Here is an 18,131-nt window from a genome sequence, read left to right as displayed (position 1 = left end):
CAACAGACCACCTTATATATAGGACTCTTTGCATGGCTGATGAGATAAATTATAAAGTTTGCGGGTAACACCATGTGGAAAGAAATCTCTTCTTGGAAAAAGTGTGGTTCTGAAAAGAACCGGTTGGTTGAGTGTAGAACTCGACGTTTCGGACAGTTCTACACTCAACCAACCGATTCTTTTCAGAACAACACTTCTTATAAGAGGATATTTCTTTCCACATGGTGTTACCTGCGAACTTTATAAGGCCAAAAAAAAAAAAGTCTCCGGTTTCTGGTATGGAGCTTGCCCAAAAAGTGGTGCGGCGACGCGGATTTTTTTTTTTTACCTGATTTTTTTGCTTCAAATGTGTGCTGATGACTGCAAATGGTGCCCGACTAAACTTAGTGCAAATATATGGGAGTCCAGAGAGGCCACATAAAGCTTATTCTCGACCATAACCCAATCTAAAAACACGTTAAAATTGTGCAGCAGCAGGATATCAGTCAAACCAGTGAGTTTGGCGGTTTTGAGACATCATCTTTCATTGAAAAAAAACCTTTTTCATTTTGCCGACGCGCATGGCTACGGCGATGCGTGCGTATACCAGAAACCGGAGACTTTTTTTTTGGCCTTAGACCACCTTACCTTTATCTGTGTGGTGGCCGATATGACAGTGGCGTAGCCCAGCCTCCAGAAGTCGCCTTGCTCCCCGGTCTTGCTCCACACCATCCCCACGTTCTCCTGCACCATCTGAATGGTTCCGTCGCTGGTCCCGCTCAGGTAGTACCAGAACTGGACACAGTCGCCGGTCGCGGTGGCCGGGTAGGACGGGCTGCTCAGGACCGCTTTGTCCGTGGCCGTGTTCGCTTGGTCGACGTCGACGTACAGGAAGTAGCCTGATTGAAAAAAAACAAAGACATAAATTCATAATACTTTGATGTGAAAGACGTCCGTCTGTGCTTTTCAACAAATTGAATTCTGTTAAACAGGTATGCAACTGGGAAGTATGAAAAAAGAGGAAACACTGAGCTTTAAAAGACTTTGTATAGCGTTTTAAAAATTTTAATGGCATAAGGCCAAAAAAAGTCTCCTGTTTCTGGTTTGCGCGCGCATTGTCGTAGCCATTTGCGTCGGCAAAATTTAACGTTTATTTTTCTATGTAAGGTGATGTCTCAAAACCGCCAAACTGACTGGTTTGATTGGAATCTGCTGCTCCACAATTTTAGCGTGTTTATGGATGAGGTTACGATCAAGTATAAGCTTTAAGTGGCTTCTCTGGGCTTCCACATATTTTGCACTAAATTTAGTCGGGCACCATTTGCAGACGGTGTTGCAATTTTGCAGTTGTGTGTCTGGAAGCCAGACTTTTTTATTAGCGCAATATGTAAGGGAGCAGACTAATGACCACGCTCACGCACAATGTCCATGTCGCTGTATGGTCTGACGTTCCTTTTTTCTCTCATTTTTTGTCTTGACTATCCAAATTTCCCAAAATATTGCCTCTCTCCACCCACGAATATATAAATGGGTACCTGTGAAGGTAGAGACCAGAATGTGCTGATCTCGAGCTGCTGCAAAAACTGGACTCATGGCCTGATAAACGGGGGTAATTATTGTGAAGCGCTCTGACGCCCGTGGTATAAAGCGCTATATAATCACCAAATAAATATTACATTCATTCAATTTAACCCCCCCCCCTTTCATTACTTTCCCCAACCCCGCCCCCAATTCCCATCTGTGGGTCGGCGCATACCTAGACTGGTTCCGGATGAGTGATCCGTGCTCGGTGCCTGAGTGTTGATGGGCACGTTGACGGGCATGTCCCGGATCCAGTCCATCTGGTCTGCGGCCGACTGGGTCCAACTGCACAGGTCGAAATCAAAGTCACAGTACCCTGCAGAGACGTAAAGGAAACACGCAGTGGAAATTCAGCTCATCTTGTTTTCATGCACACTACTATGTGTTGCAACAATACATACAAGATCTTAAAGAGGTTGTGGAATGCTGGAAGACATTTCCGTCATTTTTCGGGTATATGTAGCCTAAGGTGTGATGAAATAAAAACGACTATTGTTTCTGTCATAAAATGAGTACAAAAGGTACTTTTGAGAGCTGTTTTTCAAAGTCCTGTCATGCCTGTTTCGACCCGAACGTGCAGTTTGTGTAAAAGTCGTCGTTGCGGGCAGCAAACAAAACACAGTAAATCGTGACGTAATAAACAGGACTCCCGATGCAGAGTAGCATAAACGAGTCCTGTTTATTACACCACGATTTATTGTGTTTTGTTTGCTGCCCGCAACGACGACTTTTACACAAATTGCACGTTCGGGTTGAAACAGGACCTGAAAAATAGCTCTCAAAAGTAAAGTAACCTTTGTACTCATTTCATGACAGAAACAATAGTCGTTTTTATTTCATCACACCTTAGGCTACATATACCCCAAAAAATGACGGAAATGTCTTCGAGCATTCCACAACCTCTTTAATACCTGTTTTTATTGCAAGTGACAAAACAAGTGGGACTTTTTCAATTATTAGCAAATCTCTTTCATCAATATATGTAAGAGGGCGCTATTTTGCTTTAGTCACACAAGGAGCTCCTTGTCAAAAAGTGCACATGTGAACACCGAGTACAAAAATTATTCCTTCTAAATTACCCACAAAATTTTGTTTGTCCAAACAAGCTGTTTAACATGATAAAAAAAATTAAAAAGTGGAACTTACTACAAGAAAATGAGGAAAAGTTTGATACATATTGGCACACAAAGCCATGGAGACACTACTGTTCTGCCTTGAATGACATCACGCTTTGGCTCATGAATATGGACATTTTCATTGGCATAAAACCTAAAATGTTGAAATTTCTCCCTTTTACTGCTACAAAGGAGGTGGAAAGGCATAGTTGCATGTCAAGAAAGCAATTATAAATGCATTTAAGTCATAAAAATTCCTATTTATGTTCCCTTAAAATGAAATACATTTTGGTTCCTTACACCAACGTTGTACTGCAAAATAGCAATTTGTATTAACGCAAAGTGATAGGACTTCTTTAATCAGCCGTTGGCTGGCACGTGCTTGTGGAGTGCCATGGCCTAGTGGTCTGGGGCATTGAACTCGTGGTCTGCGGGTAATTTTGCAGGTCGTGGGTTCGAACCCAGCCTGGGCTATGACCCTTCTACACCTAATATGGGTAGAGGTATTATTAATGCATTGCAGTGGACTAGTTATGCATCCCAACCCTATTTATACTGTGAAGAGATTAGATTATCTTGGCTTGTCTCAGTGTGAGGGGCTGGTTCTTCCACACTTTCCTCTGTAGCCCACACCTCGAGTGGCCTTTGGCCTTGTGACGGGCGATTTGCATAAAAAAATTATAATAAAAGGACACAAAAGTGCATGCCAATTTTTGTTTTGCTTTTTTAGTTTTCCATCCTTCAGAGGTTGAAAGGGAAAGGTCCAAATACATCCTTACTAAAATTTGATTATAAAGAAACTTTTGATGCAATAACCCTTAGGCCAAAAAAAAAAAGTCTCCGGTTTCTGGTATGCGCGCGCGTCGCCGTAGCCATGCGCGTCGGAAAAATGAAAAAGTTTTTTTTTCAATGAAAGATGATGTCTCAAAACCGCCAAACTCACTGGTTTGACTGGAATCCTGCTGCTGCACAATTTTAATGTGTTTTTAGTTTGGGTTATGGTCGAGAATAAGTTTTATGTGGCCTCTCTGGACTCCCATATATATTTGCACTAAGTTTAGTCGGGCACCATTCATGCCATTTGCAGTCATCAGCCGACATTTGAAGCAAAAAAATCAGGTAAAAGAAAAAAAAGCCGCGTCGCCGCACCACTTTTTGGGCAAGCTCCATACCAGAAACCGGAGACTTTTTTTTTTTGGCCTTACGAGTGGCACGAATATCGGAGGTATTCTTTGTTACATAACTGACATACAGATCCTAGTCATTTGATTGGTGTAACTCACATCACGTGACATTCATTATTGCTCCCATTCACGCCCTTATGAGTGGCACGAATATCGGAGGTATTCTTTGTTACATAACTGACATACAGATCCTTGTCATTTGATTGGTGGAACTCACATCACGTGACATTCATTATTGCTCCCATTCACGCCGGGGCGCATGGGGTGAATGGGATTTACTGTTCAACAGTTAGGATCATCCTTGTTCCATGGCGCGGTATTTGTGTGCAAATGCATGCTGGTGTCGGCGTTGAGCGTTGCGTGTATTGTTCCCAAGAGCCAGTAGCTACAGAGTTGGGTTCAAACATTTCGTGAAGGGGTGGTTTGGAAAAGAGAAACACATTTCCCAACCATTTTGTATTGAAAGAGAAGTTCATTTTAACTGTAAATCAAATGACAAGGATCTATACATCAGTTACATAAAGCAAATATTGAGTGGCTTTCAATTGTAAAATTGTAATATAATCGCTCGGTAAAATCTGGACTTTTCCATTTCACTCGGCTGCGCATTGTGAAAAAAGAAAATCCAGATTTTACCTTGCAATAATATTCCTCCCATTCCACTCCGAGCCACTCAATATTTGGATATTATTTTGATATTGTAACAATGAATGCACCAAATGGTTTCTCATATCCAGGAAGATATAAAACCATTGCCCCTGACCCCGCCTTCAATGCAAAAGGTCTATAGAGACATCAGGTACTTACTCTCGGGCGGGCATTTTCCCGTTTGCAACTGCACGTCGTCAATAGCGATGTCGCTCTGGTAACTGGTCCCGCGGATGCCTTTGAGAACAACCTGCAATACACCACCCAAAAGTTTACATTTGTTCACAATTTGTTTCAATTAAAGCCAGAGTCCATCATTTACAGCTATCCAAAAAGTAACTGGCGTAATTATTGTTGAAAAACACACTTGGTTGAAAGATAGTAAGGGGACTAAACTCCCTCTGAAATGATTCTTTCTGGCAAGCTGTCGTTTTGAAGAAATCAACGATAGAAGGCCTTTCCAACGGTGCGTCTTAAGAAGCACCGTTGGAAATTTCCATTAGTAGTTCGTTTTTTATTCAGCGAATCGCGCGCAAGCGTTGACACCACGCACACGCGTGCGTGGTTGCTATAATTCGTCGGATCGGTGTGTGACATCGCGTAGCTGCAATCGGCTCAGTGAGAGCGTGTCTCGGACGTTGAATTCAGGCCCAATTCAAAACGTGATTCAGCAACTTTTGATTTGAAATCGAGATCCTAGAATGTTGTTTTCCTCAAAATATACAGCTGAAGCTGAGCTGAAACTTCATCAGGTTAGTTGTTCAGCACATTCTTTAGATTTTGAGCACTTTCCTTGCTTCAAACGAAGAAAATGCACAAATTACAAATGATGGGACTATATCTTTAAAACTGAACCGAGTAAGCATTCCTTTAGAAAATCATTAGATTTTTAGCTGCTGTAAAATCATCATGTCTCTCCATTAGTTGGTTGGTTGGTTGGTTAGTAACAACACGTGCTTCAGGTCTCCAATGACCAGAGCCAAATCGGTATTCCAACCGTACAGTCAGTCAGTCAGTCAGACAAAGTAGAATATGGGCTGGAACTTGTTGGACTACCAAACATTGTGAAGAGTTTTCCCAAAAAACATTTCAAACATTTCCGAAGCTCATTTCAAAGTTGTTGCAGAACGTCACGGAAATTCTGTATCCCACCTAGTTCGTGAATTAGTCATTTTTGGTTTTTACCTGGAAGTCTGTGGAGGCGCCGATGTTGCGATGGGATTGTAGCCACTGGTTGCCTTGGTCATATTTCTTTCTCCAAATCGCTTGATCGTTTGTCGTACTACAGAAAATGAAAAACAAAAATCAACATCATTTGCTCTGCACTTTCGCAGGAGGTGCTTGGATGTTACCGTTAGTGGCACCGTATTAAAATTATGTCGTGAATCAACCACGTTGTCGACAAATGATCCTCGCCTGAACTTTGCCCCAGAATAAAAACCTTAGGCACGAACACTGCCTATAATTTTGCGAGCCTTTTTCAGTTAGGGAAAAATTAAAAAGTGGATGTCTCACCGTAAAATTACTTCCAGCGTCCCCATGTCGCTGCCGAACATGAGATACCAGAATGAAAAGCACAGATCGCTGCCGTCCCCCTTGGTGACCGGCGACACCAGTAAGGCCACGTCGCCGGATTGGCGCGGGGAAGACGTCTCCGTGTACATGTAGAAGCCTGGAAATATATAACGACGACAGAAAAATGACGCTTTCCTCAAAATGAAATCTTCTCTTGCAAAGTCTTTTTATGATCATCCATTAGCTTGAATCTAAATTCAATTGATTACAGATTTGTTGTGATTGCATAGATTTACCAATCATGATTGTCAATGCTGATTCGCGTGATCAATATATCTCTGTGCAATTCTACAACTGAACCAGCCACGGTCCTGACGGTGTTTGACTTTAATAAGTACAATGGTGCCTTGGTTAAAACCCTGCCCGGAACATGGTGTTTGTGCCCTTCGGCAAGACACTTTACTACAATTGCCTCTCTCCACCCAGGAGTATAAATGGGTACCTGTGAGGGTAGAGGACCGAATGTGCGCTGATATCGTCTGCCGTGTGGTCTCGTGGCCTGATGAACGGGGAAATAATTGTAAAGCACTTGGAAATTGTTGACAAGATCGATGGAAAGCGCTATGTAAGCATTACAATTTGTTTATTATTTTTTATTGATTATATTGACAATTTTTGTTCTATTGTCAAAAAGGCATTCCATTTCTACTATCCATCGAATGATTTTGGATTATTGATTTGAAATTGATCAGTGTGATCGTTACCTGATCCAGTGGTGTGATCGGCCGCGGGACCGGTGTCAGTTGACGGAGTGCTGCCGATGTAGCGCAGCCAATCAAAATCGTCGTTGCCGTCCTGCCTCCAGCCGCAAGGTCCTTTGTCAAAGTTGCAGTCAAAGGATAAGTCGGGCTTTGCCGCAGCCGGTTGGACTGAAATGAAACCAAAATCAAATTTTAAATACCCTGAAGGAAATGTCAATTTTCTACTCTCAAAGATGATGTGCAAATTTTTTTCATTGTAGATATTGTAGGATTTTTGTAGGACTTTTGTTGGATTTTTGTAGGATTTTGAAAGATGCTGTGGGATAGGTAGAATGTTGTAGGTTGTGGAGGAGTTTGTAGGATTTTGTAGGATTCTTCTAGGATTTTTGTAGTGTCTTGTAGGATTTTGCAAGATACTGTAGGATAGGTAGTATATTGTACAATTTTGTAGGATTTTCGTAGGATTTTTGAAGGATACTGTAGGACATTGTAATATTTACCTAAAATTTGTAGGATTTTCGTATTTCTTTCATTAAAAGAAAAATATTTCCAAGCAAACACTTACTTGGACAAGCTGTGTCTGTCACGGCGAAGTCATCCAAAGCTATGTCCCCTTGGTAACCAGCACCAACAACACCGTCGATATAAATCTAGAAAACCATGCAAAAAAGGCAAAATTGGTTTAAAAAAAAAATGTTATGCCTTTTCACACCTTCAGATCGTTCATCCTCAGTTGGTTTAGCAGAGATACAGTATTCCAGAAAACACAGGTTCAAATCCCATTCCAGTTAATTTCTTTCATAAACCTTTCTTTTTTATGTTTGAAGCAAGTTAACATCTTGAAAACCAAGTCGCTTCTCGAACTGCGCGTCTTGCCTGCTTTCACGATTATCTTTAAAGAGTGACCCTTGACCTTGCTTTGCGACCTTTGACATCAATATCTGAACTTTCCTGAACAAAGTCCAGGCGAGACGAAAAAAAGAATACATTTTTTTTTACAAATTATGACTTTACTTTCCATTACAAGCAAAACAAAAATGACGAAAGTTGACAAAACAGATCGTGAAACTTCACACATTGAGTGTCTTTTTCCAAAAATCACATAAAAAATATCGTGACAAAAAGTAAAAATATGAGTCAATTTTAAAGGAGGAAATTCTGTACCTCGAAATTTTTGTCACTCGTGAAAGAAATGGCTCCATTCTTCCAGTCTTTTTCGTCCACACTCTGCTGGTTGAAGAGGCTCCACATAATGGTCTTGGTCTTGCTGCCGCCCAGATCTTCCAGCTTTGATAAAAAGGACATCATAAATTGACAGTGACATAAATGACAGGCAGTGACATCAAGACATCAATATAGTTCAATATTGTATGACAACTGGTGACATTGTCAATTGGCAGGGACATAATCATATGACAGTCTGTGACATCAAAACATGACAATGTGATATTTAATGACAACTGGTGACATTGTCAATTGACAGTGACATAACGACAGTCAAAGACATCAAGACTTCACAAAAGTGCAATATTGAGTGACAAATGGTGACATTGAAAACGGACACTGACATAATTGAATAACACACGTGTAAGGAAGACATCGTATAGTTCATGACAAACTTTCACATTGTCAATTGACAGTTACTTAACTGAACGTAAAACATGACATCAAGACTTCACAACAGTGCGATATTTAGTGACAAATGATGACACTGCCAATTGACATTGACACAATCAAATGATGGCACACTTGACATGAAGACAACATATAGTTAATGACAAACTTTTATTTTGTCAATTGACAGCGAATGACTAACATGACATCAAGACTTCACAACAGTGAGATATTTAATGACAAACAGTGACATTGTCAATTGATAGTGACACAATCGAATGACAGAGTGACATGAAGACATCACAACAGTGCAATAGTTAATGACAAATGGTGACACTGTCAATGGACAACATTGCTCTACTGTCCCTGCAAACTCTGCATTAGGTTGAAACTGAAGTCTGCCCTTTACCTTGTAGATTGTCAGTTCTCCGATCTGGCTTCCAAACATGTGGTACCAGAAGTTGAGGCATTTGGTGACCGTGCCCGATGTCGGGGGCTTGTAGACGCCGCTGGTCATGACCGCGTGGTCTCCGGCACTATGCGGCGAGCTGGTCTCAAGGTACACGTAGTAGCCTGGTCGACAGAGTAGAGACGTGATTACGTTTTGAACAGTTTGTGTAGTGTTTGCATTGTGATGAATTGCATTCCATTGTCATCACAAGTCAATCACAAAAGTCATACAGAATTACATCACAAGTCAATCACAAGTCAATCAAAAGTCAATCATGAGTCAATCACAAGTTAACACAAGCCAATCACAAGCCAATTACAAGCCAATCACAAGTCTACTACAAGTCAATCGCAAGTCAATCACATGTCAATCACATGTCAATCACAAGTCAATCACGAGTTAATAATTAGTCAATCACAAGTCAATCGCAAGTTAATCACTAGTCAATTGCAAGTCAATAACAATTCGATCACAAGTCAATCACGAGTTAATAATTAGTCGATCACAAGCCAATCACAAGTCAATCACAAGTCAATCGCAAGTTAATCACTAGTCAATCGCAAGTCAATCACAAGTCAATCACAAAGCCATACAGAATTACATCACAAGTCTACGCAAGTCAATAACAATTCAATCACAGGTCAATCAAAAGTCAATCAAAAGTCAATCATGGGTCAATCACAAGTCCGTCCCAAGTCAATAAAAGCCAATCACAAGTCCGTCAAAGTGTCAATAAAAGCCAATCACAAGCCAATCACAAGTCAATTGCAAGTCAATTGCAAGTCAATCACATGTCAATCACAAGTCAATCACGAGTTAATAATTAGTCAATCACAAGTCAATCGCAAGTTAATCACTAGTCAATTGCAAGTCAATCACAAAGCCATACAGAATTACATCACAAGTCTATCACAAGTCAATCACGAGTTAATAATTAGTCCATCACAAGCAAATTGCAAGTCAATCACAAGTCAATCGCAAGTCAATCGCAAGTCAATCAAAAGTCAATCAAAAGTCAATCACGAGTTAATCACTAGTCAATTGCAAGTCAATCACAAGTCAATCATAAGTCACAGTCAATCAACAGTCATTACAAGTCACTTCTAAATTAGTCTAGTTGTCGTTTTTGAGAACATCAAGCCCGACTGAGGAGGGCTTCCCATTTATGGTTTTGATTAATTCGACCGGGGGTTCTCTAAGTGCCATCCAGTCAGCATATGTGATGAGATCTAGCTACACGAGTCGTTTGTCGGGAATTTTCACTTGGAGATGCAGGCCAAAATAGGGCCTCTTCATCACATCACTTCATCACATCTCTTGGTGTTCCGACTTCCATAATTTTTGAACTAAAGATGGTATCGGCATGTGGTTTTCACAGCAGTAATGCTGAGATTGTGCCCTTTTCAAATTTTAAAATTGTTTTTGACCGGGGTCGACAAACGAATCATTTAGCTTGATCGCATCACGTATAGAGATCCGTGAACGTCACCCAAGTGCCTATCAGCGGCTGGTACCCTGTATTAATCCTGTACTGACTCACCATCCTTGGATCCCTTGGTGTGGTCCACATCGGGACCGGTGAAGTAGCTGGTGGTGCCACCGTTCGATCGCAGCCACTGGATGTTACCGTCGGGAGAGTGACGCCACTCGCACATGTTGTCCTCAAAGTCACAATTGCCTAAAATTAGAAAGAAATAACGTCTGAGCTGATGGAAAAAACACAACTCTTAACCAGAAATGCGCCTGAGACAACATCCCTTGCCTATACTTCTTTATGGGTTATTCTATAAATCTAAGGTCCAAATTGTTAGCACAGAATTTTTCTGTTAGCGCGGTTAGCATAAAATGGTCATCAAAAGCAAAGAATTCCGTGGTTAGCAGAGCCGTGAAAATGGGCCCTGATCCTAACTGTTTGACCTTCTGAGCTTCACCTTTGACCCTTTGACCCACTCACCTCCCAGCTGGCATTCCCGCGGGAAGTGATCGATGTCGTCGATGGCGATGTCCGACAGGTCGCCGCCGACCATCGCCTCAAACCTCATCTGGTAGGAGGTGGAGCGCTTGACATTGACCAAGGCGTAGTACCACGTGTCGCCCAGGTCACCAGACTCAGACCAGAGGGACGACTGACCGTTCACCTGGTGAAGAGCAGTGAAAAAACATGAGTGGCTTGAGATATAAGGTTTATCATTCAAGTGGATATTTTTTTTTACTTGTAAATTTGCTTGGACTTGGGTTTTTTTGGGGATGGTGAGTTTGTTTCTACATTTTATAAAGCACGTTGAACAATAGAGAGCAACAGGGTCCCGAATTCCCGAAGGTCCCCAATTTTGATTCGTGTACAAAACATATGGGAAGTCTTTCTAAAAAGTTAGAGTACGAACAAAAGAGGGGCAATAGGGGATCCCCGATTGCAGGCAAATTGACATGTGAGTAGCCAAGTGGGTTTTGCGACTCATGATCGGAGAATCAGGGTTTTGAATCCGGCTGCTGGCCATAAGTTGTGTCCTTGGGCAAGCCACTTGACTGTCAGACAACTAGTAGTGTGAAGAGTGTGGCCTAGTGGTTAGGGTTCATGACTCATGATCAGAGGGTCAGGGGTTCGAATCGAGCTGCTGGCCATATGTCGTGTCCTTGGGCAAGCCACTTGACTGTCAGACAACTAGTAGTGTGGAGAGTGTGGCCTAGTGGTAAGGGTTCATGACTCATGATCAGAGGGTCAGGGGTTCGAATCGAGCTGCTGGCCATATGTTGTGTCCTTGGGCCAGCCACTTTACCCCCACTAGCCTCTCCCCACCCAGGAGTACGAATGGGTACCAGCATTAGCTGGGGAGTAAACTGCAATGGACTAGCATCCCATCCAGGGGGCAATAGAAATATTTTCAGTCGATTCATGCCGAGGAAATCGGAGAGGAACGCCGGCCATTTGGGGCATTTAGGCTCGTGGCAGCTGGGAATTTCTCGGATGCCAGTGCCAAAGTTCCTAAGGGTAGTTTCTATTCATCTTGTTGAAAACAACCCAAACCCAGTCTTGAGCGAAGACTAGGGTTACAAGGGACTAGATTTAACTGGCGGATGTAGTATTTTGAGTATGCGTAGCCACCTACCCCGACAGACAGTTGGCCCATGTCGGCCCCGTACATGTGATAGTAGAACGTCCAGCAGGTGTCGGTCACTCCACTGCCCGGGCTGTAGTTGGGGGTCAGTACGACCGCCTTGTCATTGACCGATTGCGAGGTCGCCTCGGCGTACAGGTATTGCCCTATACAGGAAACACAAGGGACGGAGGAAAAAAAATTGTACAATCCATTCAGAATTCTGCGGCGCACATTCTATTCGCAAGAACTACTGCAATTCTCAAGGAACGCACATCTTCAATATTCTGGCTGTTCCCGACACCCGAGGGCGCTGTTGCTATGACATCACATGCACAGATACGCCCACGTTTGTTTATGGTGTAAAATCGAGGATTTTCTTTTGTACCTCTTCTCTTTTCCTTTGTTTGTACACTAACTTTTTCGCAACAGCTCTTAATGGTTTTGTACACGTTTTCCAACCGAGGAGTCCTCGATTCGGTTTCTGTCCTCGATTCATCGATGATGTTGCACGTGTGTGTCCTCGATTTACACCATTGACAAACGCAAGCAAACTGGACACTATCAGACAACAGGTGGCGGAATTCACTACCACATACACACTTGGCAAAAAAAAAATGTTACAGACACACTATTTTGTCATCAGGACGATTTTGCTGACAAAAAAATTAAGACCCCCTTATAGCGATGCCCATCAGGTCAAAAGTCGTACCGGTGCTGGTTCCGTAGGTTACGTCGACCGACGGTCCCGTGTTCTTGGAAGGGGTCGGTCCATGCAAGACGACCCAGTTAAAGTCCGCAGTCTCTGGTGCGTAGTTGCACTGATTGGCATCCTCAAACGTGCACTGAGTGGTTCCTGGAAAAAACAAAACAACCGACAACGTCACAAATCACTTTTGTTTGTGCAGTAATTTGTGCATTTTGTACGTTTGAAGCAAGAAACGTGCTCAAAATCTAAAGAAGGGTGCTGCACAACTAACCTGATGAAGTTTCAGCTCAGCTTCAGCTGTATATTTCGAGAAAAATAACATTCTAGGATCTCGATTTCAAATCAAAATTTGCTGAATCATGTTTTGAATTGGGCCTAAATTCAGCGTTCGAGACAATACGAGATATCGCGCACCGATTTGATGAATTACAGCAATCGCGCGTGCGTTTGCGTTGTGTCAACACTTGCGCACGCTTTGCCGAACAAAAAAAGGGAATTACTAACAGAAATTTCCAATGGTGCATCTGAAGGCACACCGTTGGAAAAAAAAAAACAAGGAATTTCCCAAAAAAAATAAATAAAGTTTGACCAAGCCTGGTCACGTGACGGGTCACGTGAGGGCCTCAACAACACCAGTTGATAAAGACACCGTGATGGTGTCGCAAGCCCCCAATACGAGCTCTGTAACTCAAGTCCCATAAAGGTATCTTTTATTTACTTAATGTAATAATGGGACAGGAAACAAACTTTCATGCTCGAAACTAGAGTTGGTACAGTGTTTTTCAATTTGTAATGGATTCATGAAAAGTAAATATCAGCGGATCAGAAAAAAAGTTGCATGCCTGCTAATAGCAATCTTTTTAGCTGCGGTATAGCAGCTCAACAAATCATCATGTCTATCCGATTTAGCTAGTTATTTAGTAACAAACGTTGACATTGTTTATTGCTCCTACATATTTTGATCAATTTCAACCAAACTTTGTCAGAAGTATCGGTAGCCCAGCCCCAACATGTCACATGGGGCCAAAGGTCATCATAAGGTCAATGGGGTCAAAAAAGTTGGGTTTTTTTTTTACTCCTTCCAAAAAATTACATAGGAAAATCCTGTGACTCAAGTATGAACACAAATCTGTTGGCACGCAGCAGATTTTTTTCTCACAATCACTCGATCAATCAGTATACAGTGTTTATAAGTCTCGTTCGAATGACGTCATTTCTGACAGACCATCCACGTGCATCGACATTTTGTGCGTCAACTTGAAGAACGCCTGCGTCGTATTTTGAACAAATTTCGAGCAACAAGGACGCGTGTTTGGAACATTTTCAACACTGCGCAATGCGTGCTTGATTGCGTAAAATACGCAGTTGCAGTTCTCCAACAGAGATGGCCGTCACTGAACGAGCCCTATAAAAATACGTCGGTGAAGGGAAAAAACCCAATATTTTATTTACATCACCCCGACACAAATTCCATCTTCTGGATATGCCATGACTTTTCAAACCAATATTGGCTTGCACAGTTTAAAGGGTTCAAAGGACTTGGAAAGTGTTTGTTATTACTTTGAAAAGGAAAAAAAGGGACAGCAAAAATATGAAAAGTAATGGTCTAGATACCTTTGCAGTTACCGTCCGCTATGCTGAGGTCATCGAGGGCGATATCTCCTTGGTAGTAGTAGCTGGCAACGCCTTCATAGACAATCTAACACCAAAAAGATATACAAAGTTGTAACCTTTTAAAAAAAATCACAGAATACTTTCTTCGGAATGTTAAAAACGAGGCTTCCATAACCCATATCATACAGGCATCGCGCAATTTTAAACAAATGTTTGTACGTGATGTGACGTACATGAGATAACAGGGCACTTAGTTTTTCGAGATACACACGCAGTCATCGTCAGCGTTTAAAGTCCATTTGTCCCACTTCGTGGGGTTGGACATTTCATTTCCTTAATGGCTGCTCTCCAAGCTTTCCTGTCTGTGGGGTCCATGTGAGCGATACCAGATGTTTTGGCATCTTCTTCTACAGTTTCCCTCCAGGTTTTTCTGGGTCTCCCAGGAGGCCTTCTTCCGGTGACTCGAAAATTGAAAGCTCTCTGGAGCCAGTGTGTTGCCTCTCTCCTAGCCACATGTCCATACCATCTACATGTAAGCCTGTTAATCCTCATAACCTCTGCTACCCCCATCAGTACGCTCTGAAAAGTCGGTCAGCGTCCTTTGGGTATTCCTCACAGGCAGGGGTTAGTGAAGGAACGCGCATGCTGATGGAGGCTGGCGCATAACGCAGCGAGCACATGTAGCGCCCTCTAAGTTCACGTGCCGAGCCCATTCCATTGTACAAACCTGATACTTGGACGAGTACGCCGCCTCAAACTGGCCCAGGTACCACTTGTCGTCCCGGGTCCCCGAGCGCGTCCACAGAGGAGAGGCCAACACCCCGCCCTGGGGACGGACGTAGACGTTGAGCGTCTGGATGTCCGAGCCGAACATGTGATAGTAGAAGCTGACGCAGGAGAGGTGGGTGGCGTCCACAAAGGGGCTTTCCAGGCGGGCCACGTCGCCGAACGTCTGGTAGCTGTCCTCGATGTACACGTAATATCCTAGCTCTGTACAAACAAAAGAAGACAAGGCGAGCACGGACAAGGTGGTCACAGAGTGCACACAATTCTATACAGTGTGTATCAACTAAATTCAGACAAAATATAACGGAATGCCAGACGTAGAATGTGTAACCAACATACATGTAGATAATACAGGCATGATTTGAAAGATACGCCTTTCCTCTTTAAAATGAGACATCAAACGTCCAAATCTGATAATTTTTGACAGAGTTTAGTTTAGCATGTAAACATGTTTACAAACTGATAGCAAGAAAGTATTTAGAATTGTGTTTACTCGCTAAACACATTTTTTTTTGTAGGCCAGGCATTTATCCACACAGAGGCCATTAGGCTACCTTCATCCCAATGCCTACAATTGAAAACTCGGTCCCATGGTCAATTTGACATCTCATGGAAAATTACTCATAACTCTGTCAAAAATTATCAGATTTGGACGTTTGATGTCTTATTTTAAAGTGGAAAAGCGTATCTTTCAAACCATACCCACATTATCAATGTTGGTTACAAATTCTACGTCTAGCATTCAGTTATATTTTGTTTGCATTTTTTTGATACACTCTGTACATACGATTCAGAATTGATATTTTAATTATTCGTTTATTTTATTTTATGACACTTTACCCTTGCAAAATTTGTTAAAATTCACATCGACTAACAAAATGGATGTTAAAACACACAATACATGTATATAAACAAAAAATTGAATGAATTAAAACCCAAGCCAGTGAGTGGAAAGCAGTAACAAGTGCTTGTGTTCTTGGGCAAGACACTTTACTACGATTGCTTCTCTTCCTCAGGAGTATAAATGGGTACCTGTGACGGTAGAGACCAAATTATGCCGAACTCGAGCTGCTGCAGAAAAATGGTCTCATGGCCTGATGAACAAGGGTAATAATTGTGAAGCGCTTTAAAACCTTAGGTATAAAGCGCTATATATCACCACACAATTATGCAAATTAGTCTTATTAGTCAACATAAAAGGGACAAACACCCATCACCCCCCCCCCCCCCACAAAAAGAAAGAAACCATTAATGTTTTCGTTTCATCCCAGCCCTACCTGTGTTCAGTGTGTGATCTTTCGGAGGCCCTGTTTGGACGGATGCGGTGGAACCTTGTGCTCTCGTCCAATCAAAATCATCATCAGTGGCCTGGCTGTAACCACACAGGTTGAGCTCGAAATCGCAGTCCTGGAGTTTTGGTGCTGAAAAAAAAATCCACAGTATTGACAAATTCTCTACCTGACACAGGTACTTTTCCACAACTGTTACGATGTCCAAAACTTCACAATACACTAAGTGGGGTGCTGTGGTCCAATGGTTACGGTGTTCGACTCGTGTGCCTTGGTACATGGGTTTGAATCCTGACCGTGGGAACATGGTGCTTGTGCTCTTGAGCAAGGCACTTTACCATTATTGCTTCGTCCTTCGTATGCGACGTAAAGCCGTAGGTCCCGTGTGCTGTGCAATGCGCGTTAAAGAACCCGTTAACACTTATCGCTAAGAATAGGGGTTTGCCCCGGTGTTTCTGGCAGTGGCTGCAATATGCGACGATGCACCTTGTAAAACCTTATGAAGGTGCTACATAATGGGTCTCATATTTCTCATAAACTACATTTACCTGTCTTATAATAATAATAATTGACATAATTTCCAGTGCCTTGAGTACCTAATTGTTGGTACATACGTGTGCTATATAAGACTCCGGTATTATTATTATTATTATTATTATTATTGCTTTTCCCCTTTCAATTGCAAGAGGACAAAGTTGCATGGGCAAAGGAAACGGCATTTCAGTGCTTCAAACAAATAAGGGTGCACATAGTGCCGTCTCAATTATGCCCGGTAAGCACCCCACGCAAACGCGAACGCAAAGCTACTTTGACATCACAAAACATTCGCTGCGAATTGGCCTCGGTTGAAATGCGTTTAACTCCTGCAATTTCGCACCGTGAAAGCTCGACTCCACAATTTCGCGTTCGCTTTTGTGCAGTGTGCAATCTAAAATGCAAGAGTTTCGTACTTCCGCAAGTGTCGGTGGTCCAGTGCAGGTCGTCCACCGCGATATCGCTGGTGTAGTTGTTGCCGACCACCGCGACGATGACGATCTGGTAGCTGGCCGTGGGACTAGTCATGTTGACCTGCAGCTCGTGCCAGGAGTCGCCCTGGTCGCCGGTCACCGTGTCCTTGATGATTTTTGTCTTCGTCGTGGGATCCATCTGAGCTATCTGCATTTTGTCAACACCTGGAAGGAAAACATATAAAAAAAAAATATACTCTGAACTTTTATTTCTCCGACCGTCAACTGTCTGACTAGTGTTTCAGATTTGTGCTGAAAAATTGGCTTGGATTTCTGACAGTCAACTAATGTTGTGCAAACCCGACCCAAAACTGAAACCCACCTGACCCGAAACAAACTTTGCGTCGGGTCGGTTTCGGTTTTGCGTTTGCGATTTTCGGGTCGGGTCAGGTCGGTTAATAAACCAAAATCAACCGAAACAGAATGGAATTTCACATGGTGCACTATTTAGTGTAGAGTCACTGTGCGCGGTTTGACTAAAAATGGTTTGCGGTCTGTTTCGGTAGGCCCACCAGTAGGTTACGTTGTGATGCAGTTACTGAAAGCCAACATTTTTTTACACGAAGCGGGTCAGTTCAAGCGGACACATTTGCTGAAGCCAGATATTCATTTTTTTTTCGGGTCAGTTCGGTTTCGGGTCGGTTTGGGACGGTTTTCTTTGAATTGTTGTCGGGTCAGGTTGGGTTGGGTCGGTTTTAGGTAGTCCACTTCAGTAAATAAATGTCTCGGGTCAGTTTGGTCTCGTCAAGCCGACCCGATGCACGTCACTACAGTCAACCGTTC

The 18,131-nt window shown here is 42.6% G+C and overlaps 1 protein-coding gene across 1 annotated transcript in view; it reads right to left on the bottom strand.

Moving 5' to 3' along the window:
* LOC119726055 (MAM and LDL-receptor class A domain-containing protein 1-like) overlaps nt 1–18,131 on the bottom strand; it is a 196,551-nt gene that overhangs the window by 103,858 nt on the left and 74,562 nt on the right. Inside the window, exons 56-72 of the mRNA XM_038197672.1 lie at nt 17,292–17,513; nt 16,330–16,473; nt 14,994–15,256; nt 14,267–14,351; nt 12,656–12,799; nt 11,956–12,110; nt 10,803–10,986; nt 10,389–10,526; nt 8,807–8,970; nt 7,948–8,070; nt 7,349–7,433; nt 6,787–6,951; nt 6,023–6,179; nt 5,693–5,789; nt 4,667–4,757; nt 1,736–1,876; nt 628–878 (exon numbers count right to left, since the gene is read on the bottom strand). Coding sequence (XP_038053600.1) covers nt 628–878; nt 1,736–1,876; nt 4,667–4,757; nt 5,693–5,789; nt 6,023–6,179; nt 6,787–6,951; nt 7,349–7,433; nt 7,948–8,070; nt 8,807–8,970; nt 10,389–10,526; nt 10,803–10,986; nt 11,956–12,110; nt 12,656–12,799; nt 14,267–14,351; nt 14,994–15,256; nt 16,330–16,473; nt 17,292–17,513 — 2,609 coding nt within the window. The remainder of the gene's footprint in view (nt 1–627; nt 879–1,735; nt 1,877–4,666; nt 4,758–5,692; nt 5,790–6,022; nt 6,180–6,786; nt 6,952–7,348; nt 7,434–7,947; nt 8,071–8,806; nt 8,971–10,388; nt 10,527–10,802; nt 10,987–11,955; nt 12,111–12,655; nt 12,800–14,266; nt 14,352–14,993; nt 15,257–16,329; nt 16,474–17,291; nt 17,514–18,131) is intronic.

Source organism: Patiria miniata, unplaced genomic scaffold (genome assembly GCF_015706575.1).
Source record: "Patiria miniata isolate m_02_andy unplaced genomic scaffold, ASM1570657v1 HiC_scaffold_19, whole genome shotgun sequence".
Classification (NCBI taxonomy): Eukaryota; Metazoa; Echinodermata; class Asteroidea; order Valvatida; family Asterinidae; genus Patiria; species Patiria miniata.
The sequence above is the reverse complement of the archived record's forward strand: the minus strand, read 5'-3'. Positions and strand labels throughout refer to the sequence as shown.